We start from the raw sequence: 24287 nt of genomic DNA on the forward strand, positions 1-24287 counted from the left end.
TTCACAGATCCTAGTCCTTCCCATTATTATTCTTTGTTCACAACAAAGGGGAGTCACAGCTGTCAGTTCTTTAACTGCTATTGGTCTTTATAAGCATTGCGTTTGTCTCAACAACCTAAAATGTTATATATTCGTATAGTTATGTGTGGGTCCAAGTATTGTGGTCTTTTGCAACTGACAGTTGAATGTTCTAAGTGCCATCTCAAATTTTTAGGTATTGGCACCCAGTGGGTAGCTAGCTACCCACAGGAACTGCTTTATGCCATAATTTTTCAAATTTGGTTTTTAGATCGTGTTACTTAAGATCTCCAATTCTTTGTATTCTTTTTTACTGTCTCCTGGTACTGCCCGATATTTTCGTTTTTAAAAAACCATAATTATGTCTTACGTGTTATCAGCCAACTTTATCAATCTGTATTCAGATGTTGGAAGAAATATCCATCTGGGTTCAGTTCCAAGTGGGGACAAAGACACTGGAAACATGGAGGCTGCTTGGAAAGATGGTTTAATGGTGGTCAGGATCACATGGCTTGAGTTCCTGAACAGAAAAGGGCTGAGATCCTGTGTGCTCCCTGGTTTTATGCTTTTTCTGAGCTTTGAACTTTCTGGGGCACAGGAAGAGTACCCTGATTGGCTGTCAAGACTCCCAGGGGGTCTAGGGGTCTTAGCTAACATTGTAGGTTGTCCCTCAAGCTTGCCTGAGCCTTGCCATGTGGTGAGTTTCTGTTGCTAGATGGATTCTATTATGATGCAGATGATGATGGCCCATTAACAAAGGTGGGGAGAATGAGTTTCTACTTCTGACCTATTGACAAAGGTGGGGGGGAGTCAGGAAGCTGCTTTGTCTTTAAAACATGTTTCTCCATTTCTCATCCAGGGAAATATATTCTGCCTTTTTAAATATTTTCTAAAATATTTCATTCTTCTAGGAGGGGGATGGGTGCTAAATTCCTACAGTTCAATCTGAAATGATGTATTTAAAGACTCTTGAAGCACTTACAAAAAGTGAAGATTGACCAAACTAAATGGTTATATCTGTAGTTAAAGAATCTGGTAGCATTTAGCCTACAAAAAGTGAAGATTGAGATAAGGAAACAATCTTTAACAATCTGAACAATTGTCACATTGAAGAGGGGGTGGATTTACTCTCTATTGCATCAGTGAATTTTATATTAACACGTTTGAAGTCACTAGGACATACTTTTGAAAATCCTTGGACTCAAGAGGCACATGTTCTTATCTCAAACAATTTCTATAATAATGGTGCTGTTGGAAGAAATATCCATCTGGGTTCAGTTCCAAGTGGGGACAAAGACACTGGAAACATGGAGGCTGCTTGGAAAGATGGTTTAATGGTGGTCAGGATCACATGGCTTGAGATCCTGAACAGAAAAGGGGCTGAGATCCTGTGTGCTCCCTGGCTTTATGCTTTTTCTGAGCTTTGACCTTTCTGGGGCACAGGAAGAGTATCCTGATTGGTTGTCAGACTCCCAGGGGGTGGGAGTCTTAGCTAACATTGTAGGTTGTCCCTCAAGCTTGCCTGAGTCTTGCTGGCTGATGTAATCTTCCCAGGTGCCATGTGGTGAAATGGGTAGAGGCTAATCCTATCATGTCCTGAGGGCCATGTCTTAATCCCATCACCCTGGAGCTGAAGGTCTTCTGTGTTGTAGATAAGATGTCTTTTGTCTTTCTGGGGCTATTAACAAAGGTGGGGGCCGCTTTCCAAGAGCATGTTTCTCCTTTTCTCATCCAGGAAGGTATAATATTCTGCTTTTTAAAATATTTCCTAGAATATTTCATTCTTCTAGGAGGGGGGTGGGTGCTAAATTCCTACAGTGCTTTACAGGTTTTTTTTCTAATCTTGTGTCTCAGTGTAAAATTCTGGAAATTACAGTCCCTCGTTCCCTAATTAAAGGCTAAAGCATTCTTTCTTACTGAAAATAAACAGAAGAGTGATACAGAATTGCGCAAATGGGGGTGGGGGGAAGAGAACAAGACGTTAAATGGGAATGAAATACAGAATTATGGCATAGGGCATAAGCTTTACTACATGGACTAGACCTGGGGTCTCCAACCTTGGAAACTTTAAGACTTGTGGACAACTCCCAGAATCCCTCAGCCAGAAAAGCTGACTGAGGAATTCTGGGAGTTGAAGTCCACAAGTCTTAAAGTTACTAAGGTTGGAGACCCCTGGATTAGACTAGAAGACCTCCAAGGTCCCTTCCGACCATGTTATTATTATGGGATTTATTTAGAAAATTTATTTGCCCCCCATCCCCTATCCAACGATGAATTAACAAACCACCCCTCCTTTCTTCGGTACAAATCCGAAACGCAAAACTCTTATTTCTGCATTGCAGGAGGTTCGCTAACGTTAATAAGAGCCAAACCTTTCGCCTTGCTTTGTCGCAGGATGATGACGCGACCAACGCCATCTAGGAGCAGCTGATTTTTAAGTCCTCTCCCAGAAAGGAAGGGCGGGGAGCCGGACAGAGCCAGGCCGATGACATGAGGCGGCCTCGCCGGCGACGCTGGACTTTAGCCGGTGCCGGACCTTCCGCCTCACGACACCATGTTCCGCCGCGCCAGGTTTAGCGTGAAGCCCAATGTCCGGCCGAATGCGGCAGGGAGAGGCGGCAATAGTGGAGGCACCACGAGCTCAGTTGTCCCGGAGGTTGTCACCGACACCGCCGCCTCCGCCACCATCACCACAGATGCCGACGGTCAACATGACTCGGCGCCGACCACCTGGTCTTCTACGGGCGAGGACAGCTCGATGCCCCATCCCGGTGACGCTGCCGCCTCTGGAGATCTTCACCTGAGCGGGGACAGTAGTAACAACAGTAGCAGGTAACCGAGGTTTGCTTTTTTTAGCCTCTCGTTGATGCTTTTGGGTTGGTCGCCTTCTCAGAAACCTTCTGCTTCCCCGCTTCCTTTTTGAGATGACATTGGACGTTAGATCTGTGACGCTCGCTTACTACGGTATTTGAGGACCCGGCTTTGACAAAAGCTGCTCTTAGTAGAGGTTCATAATCTTCTGAGTCAGCAAAACTTCCATCTCAAAGAGATGTGTGAGAGAACTTTAGGTTTGTGTTGTAATAACTAAGCTGTTTGGACTTGATTCTGTAGTGTGAACATTGCAGAGGAATAATTGGCATTAAATAGACGGTAGAAATTCTACCAACTTGCTGTTCTCCTATAAAGAAATTTTCCAGGTATAGTGATGATGATGATGATGCAGAAGCATTGCATTGGCCAAACTTTGATCCAATTATAGCGTAGTATCTAAACTGTATTATCAGGTCACCTGTACAATGAATAATGCCTGTATAGTGAATATATTCATAAACTTGAGCTGTGTTGTTTAAGTCCCTGCCAATGTTGCAAGTGTTTAATATCAGCTACTTATAGTTAATTAGATAATATAGAATAGGATAGAATAGAATTTTTATTGGCCAAGTGTGATTGGACACACAAGGAATTTGACTTGGTGCATATGCTCTCAGTGTACATAAAAGAAAAGATACGTTCATTAAGGTACAACATTTACAACAGAATTGATGGTCAATATATCAATATAAATCATAAGGATTGCCAGCAACAAAGTTACAGTCATACAGTCATAAGTGGAAAGAGATTGGTGATAGGAACTATGAGAAGATTAATAGTAGTGCAGATTTAGTAAATAGTTTGACAGTGTTGAGGGAATTATTTGTTTAGCAGAGTGATGGCCTTCGGGAAAAAACTGTTCTTGTGTCTAGTTGTTCTGTTGTGCAGTGCTCTATAGAGTCGTTTTGAGGGTAGGAGTTGAAACAGTTTATGTCCTGGATGTGAGGGATCTGTAAATATTTTCACGGCCCTCTTCTTGATTCGTGCAGTATACAGGTCCTCAATGGAAGGCAGGTTTGTAGCAATTATTTTTTCTGCAGTTCTAATTATCCTCTGAAGTCTGTCTTTCTTGTTGGGTTGCAGAACCGAACCAGACAGTTATATAACATGTAGTCCTTGACTTACAACAGTTCCTTTAGTGACTGTTTGAAGTTACAACAGCACTGAAAAAAGTGATGACATATAATTTTAATAAGTAAAATAAACAGAACAATAAAAGAAACTGCCATTACTGCAATTTAGGGGTCCTTTGGATTGTTGCAGCCTTGATGTCGATATTATACATAAATTAATAAAGTAATGTCTTTAATTTGAAACTTGATTGTTGTGTGAGCTCTCCCATTAAATGATATCATATGAATAAATTACAAATAGGTAGAATTGTTCTGTCCTCTTTCGCCTCTCTCCGAGTGATGGCTTAATTAGCTGGCACTATCAGCTCTGGCAGCAAAATAGCGAGCGTATGCCAAGTGTCTCTGTTATCTCCCTCGACACCGATGAGTCACCCAGGAACGAACAGTACTTCAGCTCTCAGTTAGCAGTTAATTTGCCTGCTACGAAGAGGCACAGCAGGTCTTGCTGCCTTTATATCCTGTGGGGTGTGGCTCCATGACTCAGCACTTCCTAGGCCTGCCCCACCCCTGGTTCTGTTGTTCCCTCCTCTCCTGCCTACGAAACCTAGGGTCCAGCCAGACCTGATTGCCATCAGCTGGGTCTGGAGGCGTGGCCTGGGTGGGGAAAGAGTCAGGGGATGGAGGCCTCGTTATCTCTTCCACCTGGCCTGCCTCTGGCTCCTGGAGCTGAGCCAGGGAAGCCGGTGCTCCCGAGGTAAGTCCTGATGGTCCTTCCCTCTCACTTTCCAAGTCACTTTCTGGCAGGAGGCCTGGTTCAGGGGGCGCAGACACAACAAGAATTGTTCTTTTGATTTGTTTAAAATGCTTGGTCTTTCTACTGTTCCTCTGAGGCTGCAGTGCCACACACACACACACACACACACACACACATCTGCTGCAGTAGTGGGTTCCACTTACCTTCGCTAGCGGTTTGGAATTGGGAGCCTGTGTGTGCGCACGCTTCCTTCGCTCACTTGTGGCGCTTCTGCATATGCACAGAACCTTCTGCGCATGCGCAGAGAGTCCACGATGACGTCCGGGTGGGTGGGCAGAGCCTCCTGCCACCGCTACTGGTTCGCCTGAACTGGGGCTAACTGGTAGAAACCTACCACTGGTCTGCTACCTTAAGAAATTTCAAAACGTTCTTAAAGATCTATGTCATCCTGGGCACCCTTTTTTTGAACTATTACCATCTGGCAGATGGTACAGGATAATAAAAACAAGGACAAATAGGCTGAAAAACAGCTTCTATCCCAGGTGAGTAACTATATTGAATTCTACTGTATAGTGCAATATTAATGCAATATCAGCAGTTTTCAATTCAATTTTATAGAATGTGGTGTTTTATTTTTATAGTTATAATGTACACTGAAGATAGCATTTAGTTTCGTTGTATGAGGTACAATGGCAATAAAGTAAACTAAACTAAATGGGGGGGAGGGAGAGAGACGTGAACACTCATATATACATCTGGAGTATATCCCAGTTAATAAGTTTTACCCTTGTCTTCAGACTCAACTTGAGACTCATTATCTAGCCCCATTTAATTTTTGATTAGTATTGGGATTCCTGTTAGTGTATCAGTTTGACTATCATTTAATTGCAATTAATTTTTTAAATTCAAAATTATTGCATTTAATATATATGTGTGTGTGTGCATTAGTTTTTTTCGGAGTTAAAACAATTTGATTTACGTCAAGGATCTTTTTGGCACAATATTCAATTAATACTTAGGTTATTTGATCCAAATACAACTGCTGCTTCTGAAGCTCCCCAGAAGTTAGAGGTGGTGGCTGTTAAGACTGTAACTCTTTTAGCAAGTTGATGAAATTGATTTTAGTTATCTATGTATTCATATATAAAATATGAAGAATGGTTGCAGGAACTCGGTATGTCTAGTTTAATGAAAAGAAGGACTAGGGAAGACATGATAGCAGTGTTTCAATATCTCAGGGGTTGCCACAAAGGAAGAGGGAGTCAACCTATTCTCCAAAGCACCTGAGGGTAGAACAAGAAGCAATGGGTGGAAACTAATCAAGGAGAGAGGCAACTTAGAACTAAGGAAAAATTTCCTGACAGTTAGAACAATTAATCAGTGGAACAACTTGCCTGCAGAAGTTGTGAATGCTCCAACACTGGAAATTTTTAAGAAAATGTTGGATAGCCATTTGTCTGAAATGGTATAGGGTTTCCTGCCTGGGCAGGGGGTTGGACTCAAAGACCTCCAAGGTCCCTTCCAACTCTGTTATTATGTTATTTTATGTAACCATTAGCATGGTGAGAATGATAATCATTGAAAGGTTGCATTAAACAATGATAATTTTGTTTCCTATGATCATAAAATGAAATTAATATGATTTAAACGTTTACTGATGCTTCAGATAATGTTAAATGAAGTTTGATTACAATCACCCTGCCATTGGAGATGTAAGTTAGGACTTGGTCCGTATGGTTGGGTCATTCCCTATGATTGTTGGGTTTGGGGCTGACATCAACAAGATTGTTAAATTCTAGATCAATTTCTGAATGTTCTTCTTGGCTATATCCCCAGTATTTGAAATTCACCAAGATACCAAGAAATGTGCTTTTTCAAGCATAGGATTGACTCAGATAATACGTCTGTAACATTAAAAGGAGAAATCAAACTAGCCACAAGATTTTTGATAATGTGTTGCTTGTAACCTAGTTTATCAGTTTTCAGTACACATTTAAAGATATGATCAAAATTATTGAAATTCTGATTATTAACATTTTTCTTTTTTATTAATCTTGTCATAATGATACCATACTTTAATGTTTTTAAAAGTACTTCTGGCTTTCAAAATCAGATCACAAAAGACAAATAAAATAGATTGATTAGTTTATTAACAGATATGTGCAGGATTGAATTATTGCATTTTATTTATTTATTTATTTTATTTATTGTTTGAATTTATATACCGCCCTATCTCCCAAAGGACTCAGGGCGGTTCACAGGCATATAAAACATCAATATACAAATTAAAATAATCATTAAAAAACTTATTCTACTGCCCAATTAACTAAAAATAAAAATATAAATATTAAAATCAATTTAAAAACCCCTCTAAATTTAAAATCTAAAAAACTAAGCCAGTCCTGCACAGATGAATAAATGTGTCTTGAGCTCGCGACGGAAGGTTCGAAGGTCCGGAAGTTGACGGAGTCCTGGGGGGAGTTCGTTCCAGAGGGCGGGAGCCCCCACAGAGAAGGCCCTTCCTGGGCGTCGCCAGACGACACTGCCTAGCTGACGGCACCTGAGAGTCCCTCTCTGTGAGAGCGCACGGGTCGGTGAGAGGTATCTGGTCGCAGTAGGCGGTCCCGTAGATAACCCGGCCCTATGCCATGGAGCGCTTTAAAGGTGGTCACCAAAACCTTGAAGCGCACCCGGAAAGCCACAGGTAGCCAGTGCAGACTGCGCAGGATAGGTGTTATACGGGAGCCACGAGGGGCTCCATCTATCACCCGCGCAGCCGCGTTCTGGACTAACTGTAGCCTCCGGATGCCCTTCAAGGGAAGCCCCATGTAGAGAGCGTTGCAGTAATCCAGGCGAGACGTCACGAGGGCGTGAGTGACCGGGCATTAGATATATTTTATATATTTACATGGAAGTTAATCTCATTGATCTCAGTAGTAGTTATATCTGAGTTGGTATGCATAAAGTTAGGTTGAAGAAACTCAAAACATTTTCAGGACAATTTATTACATAACTATCCTTCTGAATTCACGAACCTGCATTGTAACGTTGTACTATTTTGCTCTGTTTATTGTGTTACTTTTCTACTAGTCATGGCATAAATATATCAAATAAATATTTGTTGATAATACAAGTTATCTTCAATTTACGACCACAATTGAGCCCCAAATTTCTATTGCTAAGTGAGACATTAGTTGAGTGAGTTTTGCCCCATTTTAAGACCTTTCTTGCCACAGTTGTTAAGTGAATCTGGCTTCTCCATTGAATTTGCTTGTCAGAAGGTTAGAAAAGATGAGCACATGACACCGGGTTACTGCAACCGTCATAAATATGAATCAGTTGTCAAGCATCTGAATTTTGATCACGTGTCTGTGAGGATGCTCAAGTCTGAAAAATGGTCGTCACTTTTTTCAAAGTTGTTGTTGTAACTTTGAATAGTCACTAAATGAACTGTTGTGCGTTGAGAACTACCTGTAAACTTGTGTTTCTGGGGAAATTGATTTATTGATCTATATTCATTTTGCTATAGTCCTAATATATTTGTTTAGGTCTCAAGTTTAATCTAAGAGCATCAGTGTTTTCCATAAGAATTAACTATAATCTAGTATAATTATATAAATTATGGCATACCCATATTTTCCCAAAAATAAGACCAGGTCTTATATTAATTTTTGCTCCAAAAGATGCATTAGGGTTTACTTTCTGATTAGGTGTTATTTTTTTGGAGAAATATGGTAAATGCGCTTGTCTGGCTGACAATCTTAACTGGGGCTTATTTTGGAGGTAGGGCTTATATTACAAGAATCCTGAAAAATCATGCTAGGGCTTATTTTCCAGTTAGGTTTTATTTTCATGGAAACATGGTAATCACTGTATTATCTTTCAAAAAAAATTCTGTCATTATGTTATTCTATTCTATTAACTAATATTTCTCTTAATTTTCCAGAAATGAAAAGACCAGTGATAAAAGTAGAAATGGAGACTGCAGGAAAAATGCCGAAGGATTTCCACAGAGAAGAAAACGGATATCCACTATGCCTAACCTTATAAAACCAAAAATTGTACCTCCACCTCCTCCCACGGTTGATTCATCATCAAAATGTTCTCAAAAACAAGGACCTCACTCTCCTGCTCTTAGTAACTCTCTGTTTCAAAAAGAAACACCTTTACCTGAAAAGATTGATGTGGAAAGTTCTCCCAAGTCTTCCATATTGCCTGAAAAGAAAACTTCTGCTCCTCAAGTGCCACAGTTGTCTCCATTTAAAAAATTTGCTAGTAAAGAACCCAGCCTGTGTATGCCAGCTCAAAGAAGTGATGAAGCCCTTCCGAAGAACATAAGCTCGCCCCTCAAAGAAAGACCCACCCAGGAAACATTGATGGAAGAGGAAACAACACAGACAAAATCTGCTTCAGCAGATAAGAAAAAGATTTGTTCAGATCGTGTGAAAATTATCAAATCTCAGAAGCTAAGGAAGATGCTGAAAGAAGAATTGAATAAAGAGAAAGTACAGTATTTTTGTAATTTTAATCTGAAGTATCAGGGAAGGAAATAGAAAGACTTCTGGCTTGTTTTTTGGGATGAAGTATCCTATAGTGAATCAGATCATTGATTTTTCCATCCTGATATTTTTTCAGTACTGAATGGCAACATTTCTTAATTCTAGAGGGTGATTAGGCACTAAGTTGTTGTTGACTCCTAGTGACCACATGGGTAGATCTTCTCCATGATGATCTGTCTTTAACCAGGTCTTATGGAGAGAAGATTTTTTTAAAATCATTATCTGGAAATAATAGATATCATCCTGTGACCTCTTGCATGTAGATCTTGGGCCCTACTGTTGAACTAAGGTAGTCTTCACTTATGAGAAGTGAAGAATCTTTTGTTACAATATGGAAGTATTACAGAAAGTATCACTGTAAACTAGTGAGATCTTTGGCAGCTTGTACTATACCAAGCTATTCTAGGTAGGCGCTTAGTTTTGGACTTCAGTTTCTGCCATGAACTCTGGCTGACATGGTCAGTAGCAAAAACTCTGAGAGTTCTAATTCTAAAATATATTAAGGTGCCAGTTAAACTCTCCAATGCTTCTTAATTTCTATCTGATCCTTCTGGTAAATAATGGGAATGTAAGTCAATGTGTGATCAGTAGGCTGTGACCAATTGGTTGATCTCACCCATTCTAATTCTGTCGTCCATCTAAATTAGGTGAGGGAGTGCAGAAGGTGAATTGGTGTCTGAATATGATAGCGTAAATTGTATGATAAATTTTCATGTAATGGTAATTGGTTATGATTTCATTATACATTCACATACATTTTTAAAATTTAAACTTATATTGTATTTTTCTGCTTCTATCTTTCAACATTATAAAATGTATTAAAATAATTAAAATAATAATAACAGACAAAGTTGCAGCAGCAAAAAAGTAAAAATAAAATAAAACAAGCTAGCAACTGAATATGGCAAGTAGAAAACTCTTAAATATATACAAATGATAAAATTTGAAACAAGATTTAAATAAAAATCTGTGGAATGATAAAACTATATTAATTTATCTTTCTAGAAACAACGGAAATTTAAATATCCTATAATCGAAAAAAATATGCCGGAAGATCGCTCCAAAATGACTATGAGAGATTTTATTTATTATTTGCCTGAAAATAATCCTATGAAGTAAGTGCATATATTCTTTTGTCATGTTGGTACAAATTGTTTTTATTAAGTCATTGGATCTATACCTGTGATGGCGAACTTATGGCATGCATGCCACAGGTGGCACGCATAGCCATATCAGTGGGCACATGAGTTTAGCTCCGCTTTGTTGAAAATTTGGCATTCCTAAATAAGTGGATTTAAATCATCTTGTTAACTGTTGTTTTCAGGAAATTATAGTTATATTGTGAAATCTGAAGGGATAGTTGTGCTTTATTATATTGATTCACTAATTGAGAACCATGTAGATTTACCTTAGTTCAATCTTACTGAACTTTTTATGAATAAATTCAATTCCATTTTTGTGTCTAAAAATGTATACTGTAGCATGCTAGCAATTAGCACAGTTAAATACACAATTTAATTGTATTTGGACTATGCACTATGAAATTTAGAATTTTGCTGGATTAAATGAATAATTAAGTATGCACTTTTCAATATTTAATAGGTCTTCATTCATTGAAGAGAAGAAAACAGACAAGACTTCTACAATGACCCAAGCAAAAGAGTAATTTGTTTCTTTTTTGAAATAGTATTAATGAAACATACGATCAGTAATACATTTGTAAAAAATAAATGTGTTTGCTTAATATTGATGAAATTAAATTATTGGTTTAAAACATAATCTTAATAATCAGTTGCAGATTAATTATGTTGGCCTTTTGATGAAATCCTGGTTTTATTAATTATAATTAAAAATCAGAGGCATGTAGCATGAATGAATGAAGCTCAGCTTTATAATCTTTCCTTTTGCTCGCTCTTTCTTTCTTTCCTTCCTTCCTTCCTTCCTTCCTTCCTTCCTTCCTTCCTTCCTTCCTTCCTTCCTTCCTTCCTTCTATCTCTCTCTCCCCTCCCTCCCTCCATCTCTCTTTCTTTCTTTGCCTTTATTACTTTATATTAAGATGGCAAATATACATACGTAAATATACATATACACTCCCACAGAGTGGGCCTGCTCAGGGTGCCGTTGACCAAACAATGTCGGTTGGCGGCCCCAGAGGGAGAGCCTTCTCTGTGGCAGCACCGGCTCTTTGGAACGAGTTTCCTCCGGGGTTATGCCAACTCCCCGACCTCCGAACCTTCAAGTGGAAATTAAAAACTTTATTATTTAATCGTGCGGGACTAGCCTAAATGTATTTTAAATGTATTTTAATTTTAGCTTTTAAATTTTAAAGGGTTTTATGTAGGCTTTGACCGTTTTAGCAATCTGGCCAATTAATATATTTGTTTTAAATGTTTTTTAAATCTGTTATTTATATTATGTGTATTTTTGTATTTTAATATGGCTGTCCTTCGGGAGAAGGGCGGTATAGAAATTGGATTAATAAATAAATAAAATAAATAAATAAATAAAACTCCTTCCCCCTATTATTATTTTACTACTTTAAGCATGTAACCATTATTTTTATACTGTGTAATTTAAGCAAGTTTAATTTAATTCTGAGGTAGCATTCCTAACCCAACTTTTAAGTGCTGATTTTCAGTGCTGTATTAGAAGTACCTGAGGATTAATGCATAATAATTCCATAATTCCATTTAATGGAGGAAAGAAACATTTGCAATCAAGAGGAGATCAGCTAAAGAATAAAACCTATCACCCATTCTCATATCCAGTGCCTAGGCCATAATTTACAGCTGGTGGTATTAAATTTGTGTTTGTTTAAATATGCAATTATTAAGTAAGGTTCTGATGTAATCTTTTAGGTATAGGTTTGTTAGTTAGGGTAAAGAATATGAACATACACCCCGAGGAAAGTTATACTCCAGCTAAAAAAATGACATAGATGTAATGATTCTTGTAATGATACTTTTTTTTTAAAAAAAGGAAATATGAAAAGAGTTTAGTGCTATCAATTTATTACGTTACTTCTCCAAATTTCAGGCCTGAAGAAAGAATAGTTGCTGATCATGAAGATGAAAATGAAGAAGATGATGATGAAGAACAGGGAGGAGGAGGAGGAGGAGGAGGGGAAGATGATGGCTCTCTTTTAGTCCCTCGAGTAAAAGTTGCAGAAGATGGGTCAATTATTCTGGATGAAGAAAGGTTAGGTTTTGCTATCAGTCAATTTGTGTTATAAAATTGGTGTCCATTTATAGAAGTGCTTAATATTGGTCAAGATATATTGGTACTTGAGATAAGACTTCCCTCATTAGAATTGACAGTGTATAAATAAAAGCAGATATTAATTCCAGACTTCAATTTATCCCCTTTTTCTGCTTTTCTTTTTAAGATTTATATCCTGTGATTTATATTGTAAATCCCATTGGAGTTTTGGTACTTAATTTGGAAAGATGTTCAATAGGACAAATATGTATTTCCCCCCAAAAATATTTCTTATACATGTAATCATTGTCCTGTGTCTGGAGGAAAAGTTTCATAATCATCTAATTTATTCATCATGGAAAGATAATGCAAAGTGAAACTAAATATTAAAGAGCTGCTTTAGCAATACTGAGGGCAAAAATAATCTTTCATCGATTTCTCGGTCTTTCTTGGACATTTATCTACATTTGCTGTACCTACCTGAGTCCTCGACTTACAACCACAATTGAGCCCAAAATTTATGTTGTTAAGTGAAAAATGTTTTGCCCCATTTTACAACTTTTCTTGTCACATTAGTTAAGTGAATCTGGCTTCCCCATTGACTTTGCTTGTCAGGAAGTTGCAAAAGGGGATCGATTACATGACCCCAGGACACTGCAACCATCATAAATATGAAGCAGCATCCAATTGTAAATCACATGACCATGGGGATGACTGCAATGGTCATAAGTGGCTTTTTTGAAGTTGTAGTTGGGAGTACTGTTGTTATGACGATTTAAGTATGGACGTATATTGAGACGAAAATCAATCATGCAGTGGTCACTGTTGGAAAAAGGTTCTTTAATTTGTAGTCCGTAAATTGAGTTTGAATTGTTGCAGAAGATGAGATCAAGGCAGTTGTTGAGTCTTGTATTGTTAGTTACAAGTTGTTCAAGACCTAGGTTTGTAACAGCGTTGTATAGTGTAGTATGGATTGGGTCAGTTGAACATTCATTAGTTGTCCAGTTAATGAGAGGTAGATTTAGGTCACCCAGGAAGATGAGAGGATATGGGCAAGAGGTAGCCCATGTTAGCATTGAGGTTAGCATATTTGCATGGGTAATGTCATAGTCAGGGGCTCTGTAGCATAGTAAGAATCAAAGAGTAGTGTCAAGGGATAGGTCGCATACTACAGTTTCAGGAAGAGAGAGATTATGTGCTACTTGGATATTTTTTAGATTCAGTGACTTTTTGTAAAAGATAGCCACTCCACCATCTCTTCGTTTTCACGATCTGATTGATAGACTTGATATTCTTTGTTTGAGATAATGGAGTCAGGAAGGGATGAGTTCAGCCATGTTTCACAAACAAAAATGATATCAAATGTGCCACTGTTTAATAAGAGGATAAGTTCAGGTAATTTGTTGACTATGCTTCTTGCATTTATCAATTTGCATTTGAGATCTGAAGTGATTGGTGTTGAAGAGGTAAGGGGCGTGCATACCTAGTTTTGGATGTTAGTAGGTTGGGGGTTGTGTACAACAGATGGTTGCATAGATGGTTGGATGGTAGTTTGGTTGTTTGGATGGATGGTTGTTTGGGTGGCTGGTTGGGTGGCTGTTTGGATGGCTGGTTGGATGGCTGGTTGGATGGCTGGTTGGATGGCTGGTTGGATGGCTGCTTGGATGGCTGTTTGGATGGCTGTTTGGATGGCTGTTTGGATTGTTGGTTGAATGGCTGTTTGGATGGCTGGTAAGATGGTTGGTTGAATGGGTGGTAGGGTGATGGGTGCTTGATTGAACACTGGGATGGCTGGTTGATTGTTATGGGTGATGGGGGGTTTGGAGGTGACTTTATGATTGTAGGTTTTATTTTTTATGCAATCGGCACGGTAGTCGATGTATAGGTTGGATTCGCCATTGTCTTGTCTTCTTTTAAGTTCTGTGCGAAGTTCACGAGAACGTATCCATTGTAGAAAGGATAGATCAGGGCGTGATCTAAGTTTACTGTAGGTAGGGTTGGTTTTAGCAATTGAGTTCATAGTATAAATGAATTTATGTTTACAGTCCTCGTTTATGCATGTGACCCTACAAAATCTTGGTGCTGTTGACCCATCGCTGTTTTTATATTCTGGTCCATCTCTGGAGATAGCAATTATTTCATTTGGGAATATGGTTGATGCGTTATAATTTCCAATGATGTTGTGAATCTTATTGATATCTGGTTCGTTAGTGTTTTCAAGTCCAAATAATATTGCATTATTTATTTTTTGACCTCTCTCCATTGCATCTCTGATTAGTTGGTTTGTAGTTATTTGTTGCTTAGATCAGTGATTCCCAAAGTGTGAGCCGCGGCTCCCCAGGGAGCCGCGCTATCGTCATAAGGGCGCCGCGAAATATTCAATTAATATCTGCGCCCGCTGGGTCTAACGCTGATGCGCCATTTCTGAAACGTCTAGTGCGCATGCGCAGTTACAAGTCAGATTTCTATTCGTTTGTTATCACCTTCTCAGTGCTCGCATAAGTTTTTGTTTGTTGGGCTAACTTAATAGTGTGGTGGTTAAGTTACTTTTCAAAAGCTATTTTTCTGATCACCCTAAAATGGACAAATTCTTATTAAACTTGAATAATCAAGATAGTGCTAAATCTATAGACGAAGTTCCACAAACTAGTGGCAAGGGTTCCGAGAAGCGAAAACGTCGTAAATATCACGACAGTTACTTGGATTTTGGCTTTACATCAATAAACGAAAATGATAAAGAGAGACCAGTGTGTATTGTGCATGAAAGTTTTGGCACCGGAATGTATGCTTCCAAGTAAGTTAAAACGATATTTAGAAACCAACCATTCTAACTTTGTTGGTAAACCTCACAACTTTTTTAAAAGAAAGTTAATGGAATTAAAACAACAAAAAGGCAGCATTTATAAACATATGTCAATACCAAATAATGCTTTGCTAGCATCATACAAAGTTGCATATAGAGTTGCTAAGTGTAAAAAGCCCCATACTATTGCTGAGCAACTCATTCTACCGGCTGCTGTAGATTTAGTGAACATTATGATTGGTGAGTCGGAGGGGAAACTACTTTCAAATGTCCCTTTGTCTAACAATACAATCAGTCGCAGAATTCAGCACATGGGGGAGGATCTCAATGCACAATTAATTGAAAAATTAAAAGGAAGTGAATATGGACTGCAACTCGATGAGGCCACAGACAATAATAAGGACGCACACTTGATTTGTTACGTACGGTTCTTAAATGGTAATTCAATCATTGAGGACCTTCTCTTTTGTAAAAGTATTACTGGAAGTACAAAGGCTCAGGATTTGTTCGAGATCCTGAATATATTTATGGTTGAAAATAATTTAGACTGGACAAAGTGCGTTGGCGTCTGTACTGACGGTGGTCGTTCGATGTCCGGCTCTTATGGAGGATTGCAGGCGCTTATTCGAAACAAAGCTCCAGATTCAGTTTGGACCCATTGCATCATTCACAAAGAAGCACTTGCATCAAAGTATATAAGTCCTCCACTAAATATAGTTTTAGAACGTGTGGTAAATATAGTGAACTATATAAAAACACGGCCACTAAAAGCAAGATTTTTTAAAAGAATGTGTGAAGATATGGGAGGTGAATACACATCTTTGTTGTACTACTGCCACTCACGATGGCTTTCTCGGGGGTGTATTGTCTCGTCACGTTCCAATTACGGCAAGAAATATACACTTTCCTTGAAGAAGAAAAACATGAGTATGCCAAACACTTTGTAGAAACAGACTTTTTGATTAAACTCGCATACCTATGTGATATCTTTGAAAAGTTGAATGTGTTGAATCTCTCTTTACAAGGAGGCAATATGCACATTTTAAAGTTAACAGAAAAGATTTCAGCTTTCAGAAAAAAATTACAGCTATGGAAACTAAAATTAATGAAGATGATCTTAATGATTGCTTTCCTTGTTGCACCAGTTTTAACCTCCAATGAAATCAGTTTGTCTTGCAATTTAAAATCTCTTTTTGAAGATCATTTATCTCAGCTTATCAAATGGTTTCAAAAATACTTTGAAGCAGATAACATTGAAAAATTTACTTGGATTCAAGACCCATTTAGAGCCAAAGCTCCATCAGAATTTACCTCTACAGAAGAAGAATCTCTTATTGAGTTGTCTTGCGACACAACATTGAAGTTAAAATTTGTTAGCATGGAACTTTCTGATTTTTGGATATCAGTAAAAGAGGAATACCCACTGCTTAGTTGCAAAGCCCTAAGAATATTAATTCCTTTTGCAACGTCCTATTTGTGCGAAGCTGGGTTTTCGGCAGTCGCGGTAATAAAAAGTAAATATCGCTCAAAAATTAACGTCGAGCAAGAAATGAGAGTCGCTATTTCCAATTTTATTCCAAGATTTGAGAAGTTGTGCAGCGAACAACAAGCCCATCCATCCCATTAATAATTTTAAATCATTAAACGATGTTCAATAAATTGTGAATTTAAAGCTCGTATTTAATTTATTTTTCAATTAACCTAACCTTAACGATCTAAAAAGTAGATTTCCAAATCCTTAAAAAGACAAAAATTTTTAAAAAAATCGGATGTACCTATTAAGGGAGCCGCGGAAAAAATCCGAAGTGTTATGGGAGCCATAAACCGAAAAAGATTGGGAACCTCTGGCTTAGATTGTGTTGTATTAATTTGTTGTCTGGGTAGAGTTGAAGGTTGTGCATTAGGTTGTGTATTTTGTGATGATAGATGAGTTTGGAAGAGATTTAGGTCATTTGAGTTTTCATTTTTTAGTGTTGAAATTTGTTTTATCAAGTTTGTGAAGCTTTGTTCAATAACTGTTAAAAATTTTTTTTCTACGTTTTGTTCAATATTTTGTATTCTTTTTTCTAGATTTTGTTCAATAGCTTGTAATCTTTTATCTAAGTTTTGTTCAATAGTTATTAATCTTGTTTCTAAGATTTTATCAGCGTTGGATTTTCTGGCTGGCATAATGATAATATTTCTTATTCCTTTGTTTTATTTCACACTCTTTCCAATTTTAGTAATGATTAAGTATCTGTCACTTAATCAAGTATCTTTAATTTTATGTCTCTCTCTTTAACTTTAAATGGTAATCAATTTGGCAATTGCTATGGTAATGGGGAGTCACTATGGTAACAGTGAGATTTGGCGGGAAATTTAAAATGGAGAGATTGGGTGGTTGAAGAAGCTTCTTTAAGGGTGGCCGTAATGGCGGGAGTTTCAAAAAGTCAGTAGAGGCTGGGAGACTGGAGTCTCCTAGGAACTCACCAGGGTCCTGCAGCAGTCCTATGGGGGATAGGTGGTTTTTAATCCTTTTAATTCTAGTTTTTGAGTTGATGAAAATGCTGCTGGGCTTACAAAATTAGAAGCGGTGAGGGAGGGCGATGGTGGAGGGCGGCGATGGCAGCGGTGCGACTCACGGCAGTGGCAGCGGCAGTCCTGGGTCTGGCGCGGTGGCTCTGGCGGCAGCGGGCGTCCGAAGCCGCTTTCAATCGGCGGCTCGTATCAGCGGCAGTCTCGGCAGTCTCAGCAGTCGTGCCGCTCACGGCAGCGGCAGCCCCGGGTCTGGCGTGGTGGCTCTGGTGGCAGCGGGCGTCTCCAGCCGCCCTCAATCGGCAGCCCACGGCAGCGGCAGTCCCGGTGGCCCACGGCAGCGGCAATCCCGGCTCTGGCGGTTTCGGCCACCCCGATTCCTCGCCCACAGCCGTCTCAATCCCCAGCAGCCTGGAAAATTCCTCGGCAGCCTCAGTCCACGGCAGCCTGGAAAATACTCGGCTCTGGAGGATCGTTGGTAAAGAATCTTCGGGGAAACTGTTCTCCTCAAGAGCCCAAAAGAGCTCCTTTACAGAGAGCGTTTCACCGGGGCATCCTTGCTGGTCGTCATCTTCAGTGGCCTTCCTTCCTTCCTTCCTTCCTTCTATCTCTCTCTCCCCTCCCTCCCTCCATCTCTCTTTCTTTCTTTGCCTTTATTACTTTATATTAAGATGGCAAATATACATACGTAAATATACATATACACTCCCACAGAGTGGGCCTGCTCAGGGTGCCGTCGACCAAACAATGTCGGTTGGCGGCCCCCAGAGGGAGAGCCTTCTCTGTGGCAGCACCGGCTCTTTGGAACGAGTTACCTCCAGGGTTACGCCAACTCCCCTCCCTCCGAACCTTCAAGCGGGAATTAAAAACTTTATTATTTAATCGTGCGGGACTAGCCTAAATGTATTTTAAATGTATTTTAATTTTAGCTTTTAAATTTTAAAGGGTTTTATGTAGCCTTTGACCATTTTAGCAATCTGGCCAATTAATATATTTGTTTTAAATGTTTTTTAAATCTGTTATTTATATTATGTATATTTTTGTATTTTAATATGGCTGTACACCGCCCTGAGTCCTTTGGGAGAAGGGCAGTATAGAAATTGGATTAATAAATAAAATAAATAAATAAATAAATAAATAAAACTCCTTCCCCCTATTATTATTTTACTACTTTAAGCATGTAACCATTATTTTTATACTGTGTAATTTAAGCAAGTTTAATTTAATTCTGAGGTTGCATTCCTAACCCAACTTTTAAGTGCTGATTTTCAGTGCTATGTTAGAAGTACCTGAGGATTAATGCATAAGAATTCCATAATTCCATTTAATGGAGGAAAGAAACATTTGCAATCAAGAGGAGATCAGTTAAAGAATAAAACCTATCACCCATTCTCATATCCAGTGCCTAGGCCATAATTTACAGCTGGTGGTATTAAATTTGTGTTTGTTTAAATATGCAATTATTAAGTAAGGTTCTGATGTAATCTTTTAGGTATAGGTTTGTTAGTTAGGGTAAAGAATATGAACATACACCCCGAGGAAAGTTATACTCCAGCTAAAAAAATGACATCGATGTAATGATTCTTGTAATGATACTTTTTTTTTTTAAAAAAAGGAAATATGAAAAGAGTTTAGTGCTATCAATTTATTATGTTACTTCTCCAAATTTCAGGCCTGAAGAAAGAATAGTTGCTGATCATGAAGATGAAAATGAAGAAGAAGATGATGAAGAACAGGGAGGAGGAGGAGGAGGAGGAGGAGGGGAAGATGATGGCTCTCTTTTAGTCCCTCGAGTAAAAGTTGCAGAAGATGGGTCAATTATTCTGGATGAAGAAAGGTTAGGTTTTGCTATCAGTCAATTTGTGTTATAAAATTGGTGTCCATTTATAGAAGTGCTTAATATTGGTCAAGATATATTGGTACTTGAGATAAGACTTCCCTTATTAGAATTGACAGTGTATAAATAAAAGCAGATATTAATTCCAGACTTCAATTTATCCCCTTTTTCTGCTTTTCTTTTTAAGATTTATATCCTGTGATTTATATTGTAAATCCCATTGGAGTTTTGGTACTTAATTTGGAAAGATGTTCAATAGGACAAATATGTATTTCCCCCCAAAAATATTTCTTATACATGTAATCATTGTCCTGTGTCTGGAGGAAAAGTTTCATAATCATCTAATTTATTCATCATGGAAAGATAATGCAAAGTGAAACTAAATATTAAAGAGCTGCTTTAGCAATACTGAGGGCAAAAATAATCTTTCATCAATTTCTCGGTCTTTCTTGGACATTTATCTATTTTGCTGTACAGGTAGTCCTCGACTTACAACCACAATTGAGCCCAAAATTTATGTTGTTAAGTGAAAAATGTTTTGCCCCATTTTACAACTTTTCTTGTCACATTAGTTAAGTGAATCTGGCTTCCCCATTGACTTTGCTTGTCAGGAAGTTGCAAAAGGGGATCGATCACATGACCCCAGGACACTGCAACCATCATAAATATGAAGCAGCATCCAATTGTAAATCACATGACCATGGGGATGACTGCAATGGTCATAAGTGTGAAAAATGGCTGTAAGTCACTTTTTTCAGTGCTGCTGTAATTTTGAATGGTCACTAAATGATCTATTGTAAATTGAGGACAATCTTTTTTATTTTATTTTATTATTTATTTATTTGTCAAACACAACAATATATATAAGTATAAGCATGAAATAACCATACGAATTGGATACAACCAAAGGGAACATTAGGACAGGAACTGTAGGCACGCTGGTACTCTTACGCATGCCCCTTAAGAAATCTGTATTTCAACACAGGTTGCAAATTTTCTCCATTATTAGTAAGACAATTGTTCCTAAGATGACATTGCTTCTTATGGCATTTCTTTTTGTTCCTATTTAGTTTAACTGTAGAGGTTTTAAGGACAAAAGGACAATGTGTAGTGGAAGAAAATGATCCCATCTTTGAGCGTGGTTCTACAACAACATATTCAAGCTTCAGGAAAAGCTATTATACTAGACCATGGTCAGAAAAAGGTGTGTATAATTTAATGCTATAGGCACAGAAGCATATTAAGGTATATAATATGCATCTTTCAGTGTGCATCAGTGAAGGATATATGCAGTTTAATAGATAGTTATAGATTGCAAGAATATACATGAATTATATGTACTGCCAAAAAATCAGATATCAATAGAAGAATACATTCTTTCAATATTTGAGGGACTTCCACAGAGAGGAGGGGGTCAAGCTATTTTGCAAAGCATCCGAAGGCCAGCAAGGAATAATGGATGGAAACTGATCAAGGAGAGATTCAACCTAGAAATAAGGAGAAATTTTCTGACAGTGAGAACAATCAACCAATGGAACAGCTTGCTTTCGGAAGTTGTGGGAGCTTCATCACTGGAGCCTTTCAAGGGGTGATTGGACTACCATTGGTTGGGGATGGTATAGGGTCTCCTGCTTGGGCAGAGGGTTGGGCTAGATGACCTACAAGGTCCCTTCCAACTCTGTTTATCTATCTATCTATCTATCTATCTATCTATCTATCTATCTATCTATCTATCTATCTATCTATCTATCATCTATCTATCTATAACATGTAGCTAAGGTTTGAATTTTGGACTTGGTGCTCTCTGAGTTTGGTTGCTATCCTGCAGATATTTCATTACCCGAGTAAGTAACATCATCAGTGCTATTAACTATGCAATTTTCTTCCTCTTTAAATATAATAGCTTGCTCTGTCAATGTTGGTGGGTGGGTGGTTTTTCTCAGTGGTAGTTCCTTGTTTAGGGCATTTATTTTGATTGTTGTCAGTCCCTGCTTATATGGGGGTTGGCCCCTAGAGCCCCTAGAGGGGATGTCTTCTGGTTTTTTTGTTTCCTTCTTATCTTTTGTCTCTTTTGAATGGTGTGTACATATGTCTTATTGATACATGTTGATGACTGATTTGTCTGAATGCCAAGGTTCCAGGAATCGCCCAATACAACCACCTGACCTACATTGAAACACCTGGAATCATTGACCTCATCAATTGCTGCATCACTGCCTACTTTCAGTTTGATTGATGCTGTATATTGACAAATCAGAGGCACACCCATGGAATCACCACTCATAGGAGAAACTGCAATGTAGCATCCAGAAACTATACCCTAGGAACTACCAAGAAGAAAACCATACCCACATGAATATTGGCAGGCAAGCTTCTGAATATAAACATGGAGCAAACCCCACACTCACTAGCATTAATGTTGTAATGTAGCTGGACCAAAAAAATGTCTGCAAGCAAACAACCAGTTCAAAGAGCACCAAAGACTCCTCAATATCTCAGACTGGCAATTTCCTGTATTTTTAATGAGTTATACAGGCTTAGAAATAATGTTGAAATAATTCATCAGGTGATTTACACATGGTAAACAATCGGGCAATTTTTCATAGATCAATATTAGGATTAGTGTCTGACTTTCCAGCTCTAATTGGTGAATTTGGAAGTATATAGGTCATTTGCAAAGATGAACATGTGAAGTGAATAACTTTAAAAAATCCTTTGTGTTTAGGATATTTTAAAAGTTCAGTTATTCTTCAATTAGCTGAAACCTTGAGGAATGACCAAAGTAAGGGTCTCTTCAATTCTTACTAAAATGTACTAGTCATGTAACAGATATAGATAGTGGCTTAAAAATAGGAGATAATTCAACAGTACATTATTTACTTTGTATGCAAAAAAGCCTCAGATGCCTGGATATGTCACCTTTTCTGTAGTACTTGAAAGTGACAGCCCGACTCTGGATGAAGTTCTAAGTAAGGCAGATCACATAGTCTCTCAGTGTGAAATACAGAACATTTTTGATGATTATGAAAAAATGATACTTTGATGTTTAGATTAATCTATAATCTGTTTATTTAAGATTGACACTGATATGTTAAAATGACAATTGCTTTAACCATATTTTATCTTTTTTTAAATTACAGAAACAGACATGTTTTTCTTAGCCATAAGTATGGTAGGAACTGACTTTTCGATGATTAGTCAGCTTTTTCCTCACAGAGCAAGAACAGAAATCAAGGTAAACATTTTCAAGAAAAAAATTAACAGGATCAAACAAGATATTCTTTAGCTTGTGTATTTAATGTCTTAAAATTAATTTACCTCATTTCAATTTTATCTGCCTCTGGCGATATCAGAGAATATACCAGGCAGCCTTTTTTATTATTAATTACATGTCTTAGTGCTTAATATACATCGTATTGTCTGGGTATTTAGTTTGCTTAACAATACATATTACATTCTTAATCTCCACCCCTTTTTTTCAACCACTAATAAAATAGATTCCATGTTTGATAATATTCTGTATCTTCTTTCGGTTTCATTTGTAATGTCAGTCTGTCCATTTCTGCACACTCTAGTAACTTCTTAATTATTTTTTCATCTTGTGGTGTTTCTTCATTTTTCCAGCATTACGCAAATACAATCCTCGCTGCTGTCAAGTTGTGCAATATTAAATACATACTTTTCTTATCAAGTTTACCTGATTTTGTATCTAATAAAAATAGTTCAGGTTTAAAATCTACATGCTTTCCAATCATCCTTTCTAGCCATTTGTGTATTTTTTCCCAAAAAATGTTTTGCCAGGCAGTCTTTTGGTGTAGATTAATTAGTTCTTGTTCTGTTTTTAGCTTCTTATTTTTACTTATCATACTATCTTCCTTATTATTATGGCTATTATTTCTAATAGGACTTATGTCTACTTATCAGTATGTTTCATTGGATTGCAGTTTTATTCATGAAGAGAGTTTTTTTTTCCTGATATGAATTCAAAGTATTAATTTTTCTTTTGTTAAGGGTAAACTTGCTTTATGGATACTAAAAATTCTATCTCTTACCTAGAAAACATACAGGAGAATAAAAACATACAACCCTCTGCTTTCATTCTCTGAGTAGGATTAAGTATGGATTTAAACCAATATAATTTCTCAATAAAGTAATTATCATGTTACAACATTCTGTTTTCAGAATAAATTTAAACGGGAAGAAAAAGTCAATGGATGGAGAATAGATAAAGCATTTAGTAAGTATTGGTATTTTCCCCCTTTGAAAACATTTTATATGTGCGTTAGTAAAAATTCATTGGACTGCATCTTCACAATATGAATCTCAAGGTGAAGGGCTTATTTCATTTCTTGAAATTAATGAATATAGTGTGAGTAGAATTCTGATCATTGAGGGGGAATTTTTTTAATTCTTGTTGCAATTTTTCATGTTCCCTCAGAATCAGTCCCTTGACCTTGTAGTATGAGGACTTCAGGATGAAAATGAGACCATTTTTTTCTAGTCTATTAGCAGGAATGGCCTCCAACGTACCACTGGATTTTGCCCTTAACATTTCTCAGACAGATATGCATCTAAGTACTTCTGCACAATCTTCCTTAATTGTAATATTTACAAAACATTTTAATTAATTTTAAATAGTTCAAATGTTTTCTAAATCCTG

The 24287-nt window shown here is 37.7% G+C and overlaps 1 protein-coding gene across 1 annotated transcript in view; it reads left to right on the forward strand.

Annotated features, from left to right (window-relative positions):
- Nucleotides 1–2377: 2377 nt before the first annotated feature.
- Nucleotides 2378–24287, forward strand: part of BDP1 (B double prime 1, subunit of RNA polymerase III transcription initiation factor IIIB) — a 79305-nt gene continuing 57395 nt past the window's right edge. Inside the window, exons 1-8 of the mRNA XM_058168917.1 lie at nt 2378–2850; nt 8663–9221; nt 10281–10390; nt 10878–10937; nt 12312–12473; nt 20698–20831; nt 22768–22862; nt 23810–23864. Of these exons, the coding sequence (XP_058024900.1) occupies nt 2573–2850; nt 8663–9221; nt 10281–10390; nt 10878–10937; nt 12312–12473; nt 20698–20831; nt 22768–22862; nt 23810–23864 (1453 nt within the window). The 5' untranslated portion in view covers nt 2378–2572. The remainder of the gene's footprint in view (nt 2851–8662; nt 9222–10280; nt 10391–10877; nt 10938–12311; nt 12474–20697; nt 20832–22767; nt 22863–23809; nt 23865–24287) is intronic.

Source organism: Ahaetulla prasina, chromosome 2, assembly GCF_028640845.1.
Source record: "Ahaetulla prasina isolate Xishuangbanna chromosome 2, ASM2864084v1, whole genome shotgun sequence".
Classification (NCBI taxonomy): Eukaryota; Metazoa; Chordata; class Lepidosauria; order Squamata; family Colubridae; genus Ahaetulla; species Ahaetulla prasina.